This window comes from Poecilia latipinna, unplaced genomic scaffold (assembly GCF_001443285.1).
Source record: "Poecilia latipinna isolate Pla-1442-1.1 unplaced genomic scaffold, P_latipinna-1.0 Scaffold1269, whole genome shotgun sequence".
Taxonomy (NCBI): domain Eukaryota; kingdom Metazoa; phylum Chordata; class Actinopteri; order Cyprinodontiformes; family Poeciliidae; genus Poecilia; species Poecilia latipinna.
In genome coordinates this window covers 157,876-176,298 of record NW_015113885.1, presented here as the reverse complement: position 1 = coordinate 176,298, position 18,423 = coordinate 157,876, and the positions used below count along the sequence as shown (strand labels likewise).

The following is an 18,423-nucleotide window of genomic DNA, read 5'->3' as shown; positions in this document are numbered from 1 at the left end:
TATATATATATAATATCACTTTTAATGTGGTTTATAAAAAAAGACTGGAACTTTTAACTAATTAGTCTCAATGCACGCTGCCATGAGCTTAGCACTCTCCACGGATAAAATATGCTTTCCTTGAAAGTGAGTTTTTAGTTTGTTTTAAGTTTAAAGTTTTAATTCCCTATAGTTTTGCAAAAATGCACAATGTTTGGTGAAAAATGTTCCATGTTGGTTCAAAACAGTATTTACACCAACTTCTACTGCAAGTGCAAATTCTCAACATCTGAAACTTTCTCAACATTGTTTGTTTTGAAATTAAAAATCAGTTACCTTCACCCTGTTAATGCAGAAAGTTCCATTTTATTTAATCAAATTGTCAAAAAGTTATTAATATAAAAACATAATAACTGATTTTTCTGTATTTTTTATTTTTATTTTTTTCAAATAAGGCAAAAGGACACCAATACCAGATGCTGGCAGGTTTTTTTTTTTTTTTTTTAATGAGATGAGACTGAGTGTTGACAATGTTTTTTCCGAAGCCCGGTGTAAGGGGTTCGGTAGGCCGGGGTCCCACAGGGGGGGGATGCCCATGACCCTGTTCTTGTCTGTCACTATCACAGATAAACTCTAATTGTCTGCTACAACTGTTCGCTGGCACAATGTCGGATGTTTTCCTGTATTCACGCCGGCTTCAGACGCCACACAGACGTTTTATCATGCAGATAAAGGGCAGAAGGGAGAGAAGTGAAAAGATGGGTCTGAAAGGGATGACCAAATGGCTAGCAGAAGTGTGGGAGGGGTGCATCCATTGAGTTTTGCATCTCCAGAATGGGTTTTTAATGCTCCGTGCTACAGAACCCAGACAGTGGCTAATAGGGCCACATTTTCCAGGAGGAAAAAAAAAAAACAAAAAAGAAAAAAAAACAAGAGGCACCCATGAAAGGGGGAAAGTGCTCTGATTAATATTGCAGTAAATTAAAGCTGATTTTTCTGGACTATTTCTATGCCTCCTTTCTTTTTTCTTTTTCCTCACTTACCCCTCTTGTTTTTCCTGGTCTAGCCCTTTCCCCCCCTGCCTTTTAATACTCTCCCTGACGCTCTTTGTGATTGCAAGTCATTTCCAATTCGTTTTGGTATTGATCTTCCAGTAGGAATCAGTTTTGTAATTAGCTGCAAATTAGGCCTTCTTCTGGAGGTGAGGCCTGTCCCACTGATTTATCACCTGCGTAATTCGCCCCGATTGGAGAGAAATTAAAATGAACTCAATTAGGGGACTGCTTTTTGCTTTATGGGTCTGACTTGTAGTTTGGGGTGGCGGGGGGAGAAATTAATCGTCTCTTGTTATTTAATAGTATAATGAAAGCACAGTAAATAAAGGTTATCCATGGTAATAAGCCCAGAGCTTTTAATAAAAGGTGATATTTGATTGTCGTCTTGTTGTGTGGGGGGTTTGCAGTTTTGCAAATGCCAATTAATTTTCTCTACAAATAAGAGTATGGTTTTCATGTTGAATTGTTGGATGCTGTTTGCAATTTCCAGGCAGTCATGTCGTGACGATTGTATGCTAGTCATAGGGCAGCAACCTTTACCCATTGTATGCCAATGTTTTACAAAGGCGCAGCTTCAAAACGCTTAAAATTAAAGGCCTCAAAAAGTTTGAAGTCCTTTTCTGATGCTCTTTGAAAAGTAGGGTATCCCAGTGTTACACCTCTCCCACTAAACATTGGTATGTCAGCTGTCTAAAAGAAAGCTAAAACTATTTTCCTTTGCTAACAAATTTGACCATGAAAGCAGGGGGGTGCTACTTTTGTTTCAGGACATGTAACAGATAGCTACTGCTCATCTTTTTGGAGAAATTACTCCCATTGTGTCTTGTTCACACAGCCATCGCTAACATTTAATAATTCCTACTTGCGTGATTTTCTGGCCAGCATATTTCACTTTGGATAATGAGGATAAGCAAGGCTGCTCATGTACAGCCAGGCTAAAAAAAAATAATTAACCCTTGGTTTGATGATAAAGCAAAATAATAAATAAATAAAGGACAGGAAATATAAGCCAGCAAGCACACAAAAGTCTAGTTTTGGTGGATGTTTCTGAAAAAAATTATCCAAACTTACACACACTGGCAGTGGATGTTTGTTTACCTCATAAACATACATGTTGATCATACATGGCAGACGTTTAACATGTTCAAACTAATAATCCAGTCAAAAAAGATATATGTATTTTGTCAAAACCACCTCAGAATTTTTTACATGCTTTAATTTTATTAGCTTTGTAAGCAATCTGCACAAAGCGTTTGCATTCATTCAACTTGTTTTATTCTTTTGGCATAATATTGCATATATGCAAATTCATCATAAAAATATATATTTTAATTCCCACTAAGTTTATATATTGATATTTAAAATATCCATACGCCACGAGCAAAGGGGGCCACGGCTAAAGTCTTTGTGTGCATAAACCTGGCCAATAAACATGATTCTGATTGTGATGAAAAAATATGTCAGCGACCCGCCTGTTAGGTATCCATTAATTTACGATCAAATAACAACTCCTCATTCTTGGGCTGGTTAATAAATAGCAGTTCATTTCAATTTGTCTGTATTCACTTCCTGTCCTCTTGAGCCTCAGATTCCTATGAAAGATGGCCGCTCCTACTGAGCCTGAATCTACTTCCTGTTAAAAGAGGAGTCATTCCTCTCTACTGTCGCCACATACTTGTATTATTTGATACATTCAGTTGAGCTTTCTTAGAAACAATCAACTTACTTTGACTGTACTGTGATATGAGCAAGATTGTATTGGAGTGGTTGTATTTGAATATAAATGTATAATAAGATTGCATTATACTAGATCTCATCAAATTAAGCGTATATTAACTGAAACTAGATTTGAAGCGATCTCCATTTCATGGGTGTTTATTTTACATTTTTTCTTAAATGTAGAAAACATTATAAATCTGCATTTAAATATTGCGTAGCGATTGTATTTTTAATAAAAGTTATACCACGAGAGTCTCATCCTGATGCATGCTTCATCTCTACAAATAAACATATAATGCAGAATTGTAAACAACAAAGGTGAGAAGCGTAAAAAAAAAGAAATTGATTCATTTGATGCTGCTTCACTGTTATTCTCAATTACAGCAGGTACAAGGAATGTGTTTTTCATTAAAAAATCAATAACGTGTGGGAGTTTTCCTGCTGATCCCTTCAGTATTATACATGCTCGGACTGTAATCCTGTGCTTAGCCACTTTCAGCCATTTCTTTAATTAGCTGGAGTTGGAAATTTGTGTGAATGAGTTTTGTGAGTGACTGTAAAATAATAATAATAATAATAATAATAATAATAATAATAATAATAATAATAATAATAATAATAATAATAAGAAAAACTACTAACCTGTTCCGGTTTGACATGATCCGAGGTGGGGAAGACGTCGGGGTACGAGGGGCGCTCAAAGACCCGGTCCAAAGCTTCCAGCTGCTGCTGGGTGAAGGCGTCTGCCCTTAGGTGCTTCCGTAAACTCTCCACGCTACCCTGAGAATCACTGTTTGGGCCAGAACCATCTGAACCATCTACAAGAAGAGAGAGCAACATTCGAGACACTGACCCCGGGAAGCTGGCCTTCACTCAAGCTATATGCACTTTATATTCTCCTCATGTATTTTGTACCACTGTAAAAGTGTCTCAAGAGAGAGAAGAAAAAAAAAATTCACCTAAATGGCTGCTGTGAGCCAGTTCCTACATCACACGAGTTTTTTTTTTTTTTTTTATCTGCACAAAATTAACAGCATCATAATCTGAGATCCCTCTGGTAATTGATGGATTACAGTCACTTGCACAGATACACTCGTTGAAGCAAGCGTGTGAAATGATTAAAGCGGCTGTAAGCCCATTACAGTGATTTTTTTTTTTTTTTTCACTTTCCTTCCCGCCAGAGAATCTCATTCTTCCTTCTCCCACCTGGAAAAAGCCCAATGTATGTTAAAATCAGGTGGCTTTTTAAAGTACAATCACCCTTTTACAATTCAATAACGCTTTTATTCTCTTTGCGAATGCACTTCCATTTGGAAGCAGAGGCAGAGGACAAGAGGCTGAATAAAACGGCACAGTCTAGTTCAATCATCCCTGCTCTCCAAACACGCGAATTTTCCCTCCACTGCTGACCTGATTACCTGGCTGTTCGGAGGAGGATGCCTTGGCTTTTATCGCTGTGTGCAAATCTTTAAAACGTTTTTACAGACAGTCCTTTCACAGACCCTACCACCCCCATCAGTGGCTGCAGCGCAGGTCTCCTCCCAGAATCCCAGGAAAGCTTCAGCTCCCTTACAAATCTGTCATTCTAAATTTGCTGCAGATTATGTTCTTCCCTCAGTGGGAGAGCAGTGATATATGATATGCAAGGCCCAGCTATTGATTGCCTGATCTGGTGGCAAGAGGGAGCAGAAATGAACTCGAAATGAACATCATGCCTCAACTCGTTGTGCGTATAATACTCTACTTAATCCCACGCTTTCCCCCCTGCCATACAATTCAATTGATCAATCTTGTCTGTGCAAAAGCGCCAATTTAGGAGGGTTAGTGCCTTTCCAGCAGGCTCTGTGACCTTTTGCCGGGGTCAAAAGATGAGCCTCAAAAACCTCTCCAAAATAACGACATGGATGAGCTGCAAAATGGAGCGGAAGAAGGAGTGTGTGTCAGTGCATCTGCAAATGTGTAAACACAAATTTGTGCTGACAGTGCCAAAATACGGAAGCTATCGTTTTTCTAGCAACAGTTTGGTTGCAAAAAGTAACATTTTCCTATTGGATTATCTAAAGTTACACAGAATCATTGATTTATGCTTGCTTTGAAGCTTTTCTTCTTTAACGGTGTCAATTTTCTGTTCTTCTTTAGTCAGTTTGCATATGAAAAAACATGTGAAAATAACGCAAGTTAACATCTATAGTTTTCCTTATCTCCACTCTTGGGGTACAGCTAATCAGTGGCAAGAAGGAAAAACAGCTCCTGAATTGGCTGCTTTGCAAATACCAGCAATTTGGAACAAATTTCTTGGAACAAGAAATGTTAGCTTCTCAAACTGCATTATATTTTCAATATGCTGTCTGATAAAATAAAATAAAACCCATGAATAATTTGGAGTTACGTTCTCGAATACTGAACTGTAAATACGTGAGGCTCCACTGTAGTTGACGTTCCTGTAACTGTTGAGAACAGTTCATTTTCTGTTTCCTGCACGACTGTGATAGTACACAACAGGAACAAACTCACAACACTGACACAGAAGGCATAATACATCATGCTTGTGAGTGAGTTGGCTTTTTGATAGGTTATTAGAGGCATAGTAATTTGTCTACTAGTAACTTAATTTAAAAAAAATAGAATCCCCTACTGGCTACAGTACAATAAATGTTTGATTAAGTTCACCACAGAAAGTTATCTCTTTTTATGAAAACAGTTTAACATCATGAGAAAAGTGTAAAAATAGATAATAGTTTTTATGAGAAAGGTCAAATAGATTATTACTTAATGGTCAACTATTAATTCTAAACTCTGCAGTTCTTTTGTAGTGTAAGCAGTTCTCTTCTTTTACTTCAAAATTACTTCTGGCTTTCAACAGACTGCATTTGAATTTTGCAATAAGTGTGACAAAAACAATGCTACTTATTGTCGTGGGATTTTTAGAAACATCCATAAATATGGTCAGGCCATTCCCTAAATGCACACGTAACACTTCGTACAGGCTAATCAAACTGCATCAGCACAGCAGAGAAGCGCTATCTGCTCGGTCGAACTGCCTTATGGGTAAATTTGTTTCCAAGTTCAGAATTAGAAAGGCACGAAAACCTGACTTGTACACAGTTAGTATCCGCAAATAAGCTGTCTAAATGCAGCCACCGGTTCTCACTCAGTTTGACGTGTAACATAATGGCAGCTCTCGTTAAGCACGTGACTTTAAAGGTATGTTATACAATAAATATATAAGAACTCAAAGCCTGACATTGCTTTGGTGTGGAGTATTTTATATGGTGCTGCAGTATCACTTAACACAAAGCAATAAAATATGTTCACATTCTCTTATGCTTAGAGTACTGTTTTACTGCGACTGTGGTAGGATTTCGTTTTTGATTATATGCACCAGACTGTGATGCCTGGCAGTGAATACATTACACTTTGACTGCATTGTTATTTTTTGTCTTTAAGTAACACATTGGCTTTTTTTTAAGTATACTACATTTTTGAGGACAAGAAGGCAGGATGATGCAAGACGGCGTAACAGCACAGCAAACCTTTCGCCAGACTTGGATATGACTTTAAAACCAAACAACAGTTTCCTTGTTTCCAGAGAGCATAAAACTTTTTTAATATGCCAGAGGGTGACATTCATCTTTATAAAAAAAAAACAAAACAAAAAAAAACAGGAGTATGTATTTACTATGAAAATGTATTGCTATAGAGTCTTTAAATCACTTTTTTCACTGCCTGGCATAAAAAAATGTCAGGTATTTATTGTGATGATTGGATTCAATCAACAACAGAAGACTGGTGTACATTTAGGCAGAAGATTCACAACTCTGCCATTCCTCCACATTTGAAAATAAAACAAAAATCAAAAAAATAAATGACTAACAGTTATTAAACAGTTAACTTAAACAAAATGAAGGGACAATAAAGGGATTCTGACTCTGTTGTAATTTGAAATCATTAAAAAAAAAAAAAAAAAAAAAGACGCTCTGGTCCAAACCGCCCAAAAACTGCAAGATGAGTCCATAGCAGCATTAAAGGGCCACATTTCCACCAAATCCTAATAACGTCTTTACAAACATACATAAAAAGCAAACAACAACTCTGACTCTTCCTGTGACAATTTGGCACAAAGAAAAAAATCTACACAGCCACATGAATCCCACTCACCTGTTACTACTGCTGCTGCTGCTCTTGGTCACTTTATCAAGCTCAGTTGTTCTCTTTTCCACCAAAGCAAATAGAGTCATTAATTACTCTCCATCAGCTCGCCTGAGCCGCAGCACCTGATCAATACCGCCCCTCACGCCACCAACAACCATATTTGTCATTCACCACTTCCCACGCACAAGACGAGCCATCCTGGGTCAAGCTGCACACTCTTCCACCCATTCAAACTGAGGACAGTCCAATCTGCCCTCATCAATTCTGACAAACCTGCAGCGTTCTGAGACAACTCTGTTAATGACACTGAGTAGATATAAGACTCCCCTCCCAGTTTGTGTAGCAGCATTACAATACTTCTGTGATATTTTTTGACATTATCTTGGCATAACCAACTGGTAGTTTCTTGGTATTTACATCCTGAATAAGTCATCGGTCGAATAATAACCCCAATCAAACACACGGCAGATAAACAAAAACAATCAGATTAATGAGAAGACGGAGAAAAACAACAACTGTTTTACAGAAACTGAGCGAGGACAGGTTGCCTGTTTCTCCCGTTTTCGTTTCCTTTCTTCTTCTCCTCCTTCTCTGATTGGTCAAGTGAATAAGCCAGCACGTTATTGCTCCTTTAATACAAAGCTGTATATCTCCGAGTGGAACAGTGTGGTTCGGCTCTGCTAAAAATAGAACGACTAGGGGAGCCTGCTTGTCCGCAAGGTCCAAGAAGCTCGTGTTTATTGATGAGGAGAGTTTGTTTAATGTGCATTTGGCTGTGGGAGGAAACCGATGTAGCCCTAGTTAACCTACACATGCATGTGGAGGACGTGCAGACTCCTGACAGAAAGACCTCGATGCAAGTCAGCAACAGTGGTCACAACTATTCTGTCTTGATGCCCTGAACAAAAAAGTGATGGTCTTTTTGATGCCGTTTTTCCCCCATCAAACTATGAATACTGCTTTATTAGTTTTGCCTTTATTCTGAATTAAACTGAGATAGAAGATTTTGGATATCAACCTTAAAAGATAAATATAAAGAAGAAAAGCCCCACAAAGTGTCCATCAGTGCAGATTTTCACAACAGGAAGTCAAACCAAATGTTTGGATATACCCCCAAAATGAGCCCATTACACAGCAGTGATAACAACCGTTGACCACAGAGGCTCTGTGTGTGTGAGCTGCATGCCTGTTCATTCTCTCTGCTCGTTTATTGATTATCCCTCGGAGTGATAATATTCAACCTGACATCAGTCTGCATTAACACTCTGGTAACGAGGAAGCAGCCTCCAACGGATCAGATAGCCAGCTCCGTAAGACAGACTCCTCTCTGCGGGTTTGGCACCCAAAGGTCATGACCCCCAGCGAGCAGCTTCAGCCAACACATCTCTGAGGACTCGTGTGAGTCTGTGCGACTCCCCAAACAAAACTCGCTTTTCTCTCAGAAGCCTGAGTTGAGCAGAGGATTAAACGGAAATGGAGGCCTTACAGATTTCATTCAAAGTGTTGGAAGGTCGAGCTGACATCTTGAAAACTTTCTCCAAATTCCCGTCTCCCTTTCCCTCCGACCAACACTATAGTTTCTTCAAATTCGCTCTCATAACTTTAACAAACCAACATACATATTTTTTTGCAATAACACACCTCTATAATTTCCCTGCCCAATTCAATTCTGGGCTAAATGGAATCAAATTAAAACTCATTTGCATCCATTTGGATGAACTCAGCTGCATTTTGCTTTTCTAATTGAATGTTCTGATTATGTAAACACAAATGAAATACTGTCTGTGGAATGTAAAATGTTTGTTCTGCATCACTAAAGATCTGTAATTAGTTTTTAAGGACTGGGCACCAAATTGCTCAGTGGATTGATGGAAATTCAATTAATGAACAAAAACCCAAATATTTGCAGCTTTTCTCTTACTATGAGGTAAAAAAAAAAAAAAAAAGGTGTAGATTTGTGCATTTTATGGAGTGAGCCTAATGGAATAACTGCAAAAAAAATGGAGTCAAACGGCTTATTAATCTAATTTGGATTGTTGTGTTTGGGTCCAGACATCCTGTTGATCTCTGACTTTCTGCATTATTCCTTTCCCCCCAAAACAGATGCTGGTAAACAGAACAGGGTGTGACGGAGACCCGCTCCATCACTCATCTCAGATCCATCGTTTTTGCCCACATGACGCTCCGAGATGAGAAATAATGAATTCAACAGTTACCGTAGCACACTGTCATGTACATTCAGACTGCCAGTGGCTGGAATCGCACGCTTACGATCTTTATCAGGACGTTTTTCAGCCTGGGTTTTGATCATAACTCAAAAACATAAAATAAAAAGAAACTCAACCTGCAGCAAGAAGGCTGAAATAAAGAATCACGTTTGACAGGCTCATGTCAGACTTTTGTTTCTGGTCACTTAATTCACTGGCAGTTCTTAATACAGCAGATCTGGCTGACCACCATTGACGGTAAAAGAGCTTTAGAATAAATAATACATATCTGTTTTGACTCAACCGTATAGCAGACAGCATAGGCAGAGAGAAAAAAAATCTAACTTTGATTATTCGGCCTTCTCCTGGAACTTATTTTCCTGGAATTCGTTCCTATTTTTCTAGCATGCATTTCTACATTAGGGAAATGCACACTCTATTCGAAAGGAATGTAAAGCTCCCATCATTTTTCAAACCCGTTGTTCAAGAACAGGGTCCAGCGACCTTTGTGACACAAACAGTCACTTTTCTCCTCGGCTCTAGCTAATAACATTTGTCCCGCGTCACAGAAACTACCCAATCCTTCGCAAAAACGTGACCTATCAAGTTCTTCCCGTTGCAAATTGTTCCAAATTGTTTTATTTTCAGATTGCAGACAACATTTTCTGAATGACATATTCCACATTTGTTAAAAAATAAATAAATAAAAGGTTTGTGACCAAATGACAAGAAGAGAAAAAGAGATTCCTCTTCCTGTTGGTGTCACCATGTCGTGGGATTTTTATGAAACATATCTAATTCCAGATTATGTATCACTTTAAAAGTTATGATTATCTGAAAAAAAAAAAAAAAAAACTGACCATTTTGAATACTTGTGAGATCAAAGTCCAGTCCCTGAGAGCTATTGTCTTCCAGCTTCAAGATGCATTCGTCTCCATGGCTTGTTACCTATAAAGCTGAATGGCAGGTGATGAGGGAATTCGTTCCATTTAGTTCAGCGGTGTTGGAGAAGGAAAGCATTCAAAAGTAACAGGATGGCACGTCTCGAGGACTGGACTTGGAAACCCTGCTTAGGTTAGGCAATAGAGACAGAATCAGTTCCTGTTGTCAAAGCCTGCCTGACTGCGCTGCTGGTCTTTGGTTTGCTGCTTTTGATTCCTTCTGAGTCTTTGCTAAAGTAAAGAGCCATTTTTCTCTGTTGGTGTGAAACTGGATTGTATTTAATAATGTCTGGAAAATCTAATTCAAATTTGAAAATTCTTAGATCGGGTTGGTTCAGTCGAACCTGCGTCAGATTCTACGCTGATTACGTTTGTAGAATCTTTATTTATGAAAGCAATAAATAAATAAAGCAGTTTTCCTCACAATACATATCTCAAATTTATATCCATCCGTCCAACCGACCATCGGCCCATTTATCCTTGCTGGGTCACAGACTCAGATCAATTTATAATATTCTAATCAGTCTATCTGGATGCCATTTATGCAAAACCCACCTCTGACTTCATATTTGCTGTGTGCTCAGGTGGTTTCATACTGTGAATGAAAAAGTCATGAATTAAATTTGTTTCTAAATAGTGACAAATTGTCTTAGCGTTCCTCAGTAAAACACAGCTTGAGCTCCTCTTCTTCTTTTTTTTTTTTTTTCCCCCCCCCAAAACCAAACCAAGTCAGAATCAATGGGGGTGGTGGAAAGCTACTTGGATGTTAATCTGAGAGGTAATAGCTTTTCTCTGCAGAATTGTGAATCCTAATACGTGTCAATTTGTAAAAGGTTCGGACAGCCGTGTTCACCAAAGGCTGGCCACCGTCTCCAGGGGTCTCGCTCGCGTTGCCGCTCCGTGTCCGCTCGCAACAATAGCTGCCAACTGTAACACGGTGCTTTTAATTTGCAATAACACGTGACAATGGTAGATTAATGGCTCTTATGACACCTGTGTCCCTGAAGCTCTTCTAGCGGAGACCCAGTGTACATAACGTGTGTCACACTACATTATCTCTACATCCTTCCTGTAATGGGGTGGGGTGGGGGGGGGGCCTTTTTTAAGGGCACTGCTGACTTGGAAACTTAGGAGCTGTCTGCCTGCTTGGCAGAGAGCCACAGTCACGGCCTAAAACAAATACTGGGAGCTCCACAGTCAATCCATTTCACTGGAGCTTGTGTTGCTCTCCCCATCCCTGTCCCCTCTCTCTTTCCCTCCGTTTGTTTTTTTTTTTTTTGTTCGTGTTTCCATCCTTTGATAATGACTGCTTGTGCCATAATAATCATGAGGCTTACCAACTTAAATAGGGCTCAGGGAAGCTACTGCACTGTGAGGAAATTTAATCCAAGCATTAACTCAGTATAGACTACAGCCTACTGAGCGAGGCAAAAAATATGTCTAAATAGCAAACAAACCATCACGAAAAATAAAATCAACAAGCAAGCACAGCAATAAAACTAAAGGCATTTTTTTTTTCTCATAACAGTGAGTTTCGGGAATTCCCAAATGCAGCTGCTTTTTTTTTTTTTTTTTGCGGGATGTAGTCACATGCAATAAATTACAAAATCCGTTCGGATTAGGCTTGTTTTGAAAACAACCTGTCAGCAGGCAGGATTTCTATTAATATCTGGTAATATGCTGATCATAAATGTCATGTTTTCATTAGCTGCAGGCAGAAAATCATCAGAAATAAAAGCTTGAAAACATTAGTCTATGTGCGATATATAATGCATTTTACTTAGTGAACTGAGTTCTAAAAATACATGAACATTTCTGGCATTCTAATTTATTGAATGTAACTATTTTCATCGTAGAAGAATCGGGGCACCATAAACAGGTAGATGATACTTTAAGTTTAACAGCTGCCTTTTGGGATGCTGTGCTTCTTAAATAACATGGAAAATATTTGACTTAAAACATAGAAACTTTGTAGATTGTGACCTACAGAGACTAAAAAAATGAACCAGCCAGATCAACCATCTTGATTAAAGAAATATAAATCCTAAAAGACTGTAAAAACTGTAAAATAAATAAATAAATGTAAATCATAATACTGAAAATAAGGATGGAAATTTGTGCAGAATGCATTGTATCAGTAATATTACTGCCAGATTGTAATAAACAGTGTAAGAGGACAACTTTAATCAGACTTCATATTTACTCTCATTTCAATTAGTAAGTTGGTAATGTTTAAAAGAAACTTAAAATGACATTGGCTCAACATGATTAAGCTTGAAGTTATATAGAAACATAATTATCCTGTCAGATAAATAAATTTAGGAACTTGATAGTTGGAAATTGCCTAAAATAGCTCCTGCAAATAATTACATTCATTGTTTAAGCTGAGTTGCTGCATTTTGAAGAGCGAATGTATGCTACTGTTGATTCCCACCGGTACATGAACGCAAACAATAAAAAATATTAAACAACCTTTACAAGAGAAATCACTCAAGAAATGACTGTTTATCACAGCAAAAATCCTAAACATGCTGTCACCTCCCTAAAAGAAATATTTCAATTTTGCATTATTATTATTATTATTTATTATTATTTCTTTTTGGTGAGGTGCTCTTTAAGAGAAAAGAGCAACAGGACGATTGTGTCTACAGGGTAGCACCTTGTGTAATATACTATTCCTACAAACTGTGGCCCAAGGCAAGACATTCCTTTTGCAAACGCGTGTGTATGCGTGTGTGTACGTTTGTGTGTTTGGCCAAGATCTGAAGTTTATGCTGGGGAGAGATAAAGTATCTGTGAACCCTGTGGTTTCAGGTAGACACCAGGCCAGGCACTGAGGGAGTACATATATATATATATAAAACCCAAAACTCCCTCACCACTCTCAGAGCGAGTCCTGCCCTGACACAAACACAGACCCTTCCACACACCCACCGCACAGCTCTCTTCTCTTTCATCGTAACGCTGGCCGAGCACCTAAATCATGGAGATGGCAACACATCAGGGGAATCATTTGAGGCTGAATAGCTGCAGAAACATGGCGCTGTCAGCTGGAAGACCTCCGTAAAAAAAAAAAAAAAAAAAAAGCCTGCCTTTCTCCCCTCAAACACGCTGCTTATTCCCCTGCATGCCCTTTAATACCTCTATGCCCTTCAGTAGCAATCTGCATAGAAATGCCCGCATTTTATCATTCGGTGACTAGACATTACACCCCGGCTAATACGAGAGGGTCCTCGAACGACTGAAAATGAACCTCCAGAAAACACCAGACGTTTGCATTATGCCCCCGCGATTGCATCTCTTACAGGGAAAAAGACTTGATTATGTCATTTGCCATGTCCACGTCATGCTGGTTTTTATATCTTTGCCAGGAAATCTACCTCTGACAGGTCATTAGTCATCCCTACCCTCCCCACACGCACATAAAACATCAATTCCACTCAATATCCCACAAACCTCTTCTTCCACCCCCCCGCTCCCCCCACACACACACACTCCGACAAACGCCAGAACAAAGAAAGACGCTATGTAAACTGCCGCCGAGCTCTGATTAGCTCTCATTCAGGAGAACTGCAGAAATAAGGCACTCATTCCCCACCCTGTTTGAGATAACTGCTCCGTACCCATGCATGCCTTCTAACTCGGCTGCATCTGTTTAGCCATTCTCATCAGCTTCTTATGTAGTGACATTAGGGAGGCCTATTGCTTACAGAACCAATAATCTATATCGCCTCAGCCCTCCTTATACCCACCAACCCAGCAGAAGAAATGAAGCTACTTTTGGTTGTTGGGAGGTGAGGGGATGGGGGAGGTTGAAAAGCTCTTCTCAGAGCTACAGCAGCTTTCTTGACTGACCTGGGTGGTTGGCTACATCATCTTGACATGTAATTATCTAAAGCCCTTTAATCACTTCCATAAAGATTAATTGCAGGAGACAACAGCGGAGGTCGTGTCTTCAAATCAAAAGACTCGTTGGCAGGTTGACACAGCGTTGTAACGGAGTCCAGACTCAGGTGTTTTATAGGGGTCACACTGGAAACTGAGGCAGGCTTTTAATGCAAGCTCAGCAAAGAGGAGTTTGTAGGGTAAAGCGATTCGAAATGCAAAACGTTCTGTCAGCCACTTTTTAGTAGGCATTATTTATTTACCGAGTCTTAAACGTGGCCCTCTTACCGTCGTCTCTTTTTCTCTTCTCTCCGTTGGATCGAGGAATACCCAAAATCCCGTTAATGGAGTAGGATCCCGCAGGGTCGTTGGAGGCGCTGGTTACGGGTGGGGAAGCTGTGTTTGGTACTGTGGGAAAGGAAAGAAAGAAAATTCACTGACTGACTTCTTATTTTGAACGTTTAAATGTAAACAAATGCAACAACCGAGATGAAGCCGTCACATTTATTCACTCAATTTACACGACTGAAAAAGGAGTGTGAACCTGCTCCTCTTTAGCGCAGGTTACCGAGTTTACCAATCAATTTCTGTCAATATCGACCAATATGCATAGCTTAATGCAGGTCCACAAACGCACTCATTAGGCAGCATAACAAACTAAGACACTAATTGCATTGAGCTATGTGTTTAAATTGAACGTGTCTCTTAAATTATAACACTTTCTCTGTAAGAGAACACTTTAATCCTCACAGTAAACATAACCTCGGTGCTCTAATTTGGTTCTTTTGTTACTATTAATAAAGTAATGAACTTTTATAAGTCTTTTTCCCACAGCTCCACTAAGTGACTGTTACACCAAAAGAACAGATTTCTGGTTTATAGTGTGCTTAGCTTTTTCAGACAGGTGGTTAATATGAGGTTTCCAGCAAATTTTACAACCTTTTTTTTGTCAAAGCTCCCGGGAATTTGATCTCATGTAATTTGCAGTGAAAATTTACTGCAAATTTGTGAAATTTGCAGTGAATTTGTGAAACTCACTGCAAATTTCACAGTGCAGTGAATTTTGCTTTGATTTAAGCTTCGGTGACTAAATACGTCGGTTAAACCATCTGTTTTATTCTTATGAATTTGAAGTTGCTGTACATTTTCACCCACCCATCAGCGAATATGACAAATTACATTTTGACATTTGAAATACTTTTCTGATTCATACATACACATAATTTCCATCCCTACACAGACCCCTGCGGTACACCGCACACTCAGAATTAAACACATTGATCTTCAAATTGTTTCCAGTTACTGAAGTAGTTTTGTGTTCAGCTCAAAGCTAACCCTGTTGTCCTGTAACTTTTCAATTTATAAACCACTTTCAAAACCGATACAAGAAATAAAAGTCAGAAAAGTTTACATGAAAAGAACATACCGTTTACTATGACTTTTCTATCAAATATGAAGATGTATAGATTGTTTTGTTGTTGTATGGCTGCTTGAACTTGTTCTTAATAACAACTTTTCTTTAAAATATTTTATTACATTTAAGGTGTCACCTTAAACTTCCTCCAGAGGATAGAAGACAAGTATCTGGTTTGATAGAGCAGGTTTTCTGAAAAGTAAGATTAAAAGTACCTCTTTAATCTCCTAGTTAAAGAGGTAGAGCGTTTAGAAATACTAAGTTTCGTTTTTTTTTTATATATTAAAAATTATTCTGACTGTAAATGTAGTTTTTTCCTGGAGTTTTTACATTTTCCAAATTTACACTGACGGTAAAAGAGTAGCTTTTTCAGAACTGAAGCAGGCAAATGGGCCTTTAGTTTTAGAAATGTTCCCGGGTTTGAAAACGGAAATTGTTTTCCATCTTTCAGTTAATCGTGGAATGTACCGATTTCAAATGTGAAGTTGAAGATGTAAGTTAATGTTTTAAAAATGATCTCCATCACTCATTTTACAATTTTCACCAAAAAAAATGGATGAAAATGAATGTGCAGGTTCTAAGATGGCATTTCTTTACCTATTGTATGACCGGGCGTTGAAAGCGATGATCCATCAGGAGATGGATGGAAAGGCTGCTGGACCTTTGTTCTGATGATCCTGGAGAAAAAAAGAAAAGAGGAGGAGATGTAACCAGTGGCTCTCAGTCAACCTGTATCCAGTGAAACTTTATTTTTTTTTTACAAAAAACTTTTTATGCAGACAAGTATAAAAGTGCTTTACCAAAGCTAAACACAGACAGACATAAAAACATCCTAGAAACAATCAAACTAAGGAGACAAACAATTAAAAAGTGATATATAATTTTCGAGGATAAGGAAGTGAGGAAATGCAGTCAAGTCATTAAGTAAAGAAACGCAAAAATTTCAAAGCCAAGGCAGACATTCTTTTCCTTGTTGGGGTCACATCACGATGGTAAGGACAGTTGCCGATCCCACTGTCTACTTTTGCAAGGACGCATATGCATACAAATCTTTATGCTCTAATTTTTCTTCAGTAATTCACCTTTACACTGACGCCGTTAGCAAAAGGAGTTTTCCTTTCAACCGTCACCACATGCATGCTCATTATGCAGGATTGCTGAAAAGCTGATGCAGTCAACTGTCCACTGTCACTACACACTTGCTCAGGAGGAGGTATTACTGCAAAGTCAGCGCCTCAATTGACTGCGTTTGCTTGGTTCGAAAATGTTTTTACCAACGGGCAAAATAACTTGGCTGCGGTGTTTTACAACTGGGATCAAATGACAATGTAATCGACTCTTTCTTAGATGCAAATAGCTGTATGTCACTGTATGTAAAATGTATCTATTTATTTTGGAGAGCACCTCAAGGTGATATTTGTTCCATTAACTGATGGTGGCAGATCAGCTCCTGGTGATTGTTAAAATCTTTAATAAAGCATCAAGTTTATGCAGAAATATCTGAAACTGCAAACGTAGCTGAACAGATCTGTCTTCTGTCTTCGTTTTCCTACAGGCCGGGGGAAAATTCACCTCAAGCAGTTTTGTTGCTCTAAGGATCAACAGGAGCCCTAAGCCCTCCAGAACCAGACCCGCAGGACATGAAGCAGGTCACCAACATTAAGACAACTTCCTGAGTTTTTCCTCCTCTAATTTGAGCATCATGACAGCCACCACAAATATATTTTCTGACTAAAATATCAAATCAAACTCATTCACAAACATGGATGTGGTCAGTGGTTTCGTCATAAAAGCTGAAAAGAAAAAAAAAAAACTCTCTATTGTACTTTTTGGTCTGGGTGATCTTGCAAACAAAGCATGAAATCACATCAATTCACCTCAATGATCAGCTTCACTGGCTCTACCTGGCCCACACTAATCAGCAGCCGCCACCTCCAATCCCCCTCCCCCCCCCCACCCCCTCTAAGGCCCCCCGCCGCCCTGACCCACCCAGGTTGGAAGGGGTTTCACAGTTACCGATCAAACTCAACCCATGGCCCCCCGTGTGCCAATGCGGATGAGGTTGTATTGATTGAGGCCAGTGTGAGGAAAAAGTTGGGGATTAGTCACACGGGCAAACAGATGCAAATAGAAAGCTATAAATTATATGTGACAGGAAAGCAATAGTTCCTTATTGCCTTGCACAAGCTTACGCCAGCATTAGATTCCTTTAATCTGAATGGCACTCGGGGAGAAAGGGAGCTGTCACAATAATTTGTAAACTTTAAAACTATTCATCACGGATGCCGTGGGAGCCCCTCACCAGAGGTCTGCTGAGAGATTTCTGTGATTTTACGCTTTTTGTCCTCTGTATTCGTGAAAGATTAAGAGTAAAATCTGAGTTATTTTGGATAGTGGTATTATTGCAGGAGCCTGGAGGTTTTCGAGAAATAAATTCGACGGTGTCACAAATGGGAAAAAAAAAAAAAAAAAACTCTCCCTTGGAGGCAAATACGCCTAAAACACACCTTCCCAGAAAGCATGTATTGATATTTTAATTTTTTTTTTCCCCACAACAGTTATTCGACCCCTTGACTTGTCTGCGCGACATAAATTAAAAAGATTTTATTCGGTATCCATGTTCTTCATATTGAATAAGCAATTTAGCAGAATGAATTAATGACCTGCTTGTTGCTGAAAATCCCCTGAAGAGATATTAAAATTGCTTTACTTCTGAATCAATAATATCGAGCACCATTGAAGACTTTTTCTTTTTTTTTGTTTGATTTTTTTTTTTCTTTCTTTCTCGCTTTATGTCAAGCAGTTGGTGTTGGTTTTGGTGGCTCTTTATAGCTACAACACTAACTCTGTTGTATTTAATAATGCATGCAGGAGAAAGGTGTTTAAATCTAGCATCCTCTTTTGTTAACGGTTCTGAGGTCAGACTGTCTGCCACTGGAATCCACTGAAGCACCCAACTGGAAAAGACTTTGGCTCCAGTGTTTTTTTTTTTTTTTTTTTTTTTTTTTTTTAACCCCCGAAAAAAAAAAAAAAAAAAAATCCCTTCCCTTTTTAATTTTTTTGCTTTTTTT

The 18,423-nt window shown here is 38.7% G+C and overlaps 1 protein-coding gene across 1 annotated transcript in view; it reads right to left on the bottom strand.

Moving 5' to 3' along the window:
• LOC106961141 (paired box protein Pax-2-B-like) overlaps window positions 1-18,423 on the bottom strand; it is a 34,950-nt gene that overhangs the window by 4,457 nt on the left and 12,070 nt on the right. The window contains exons 4-6 of the mRNA XM_015054669.1: window positions 15,950-16,029; window positions 14,227-14,346; window positions 3,385-3,571 (exon numbers count right to left, since the gene is read on the bottom strand). Coding sequence (XP_014910155.1) covers window positions 3,385-3,571; window positions 14,227-14,346; window positions 15,950-16,029 — 387 coding nt within the window. The remainder of the gene's footprint in view (window positions 1-3,384; window positions 3,572-14,226; window positions 14,347-15,949; window positions 16,030-18,423) is intronic.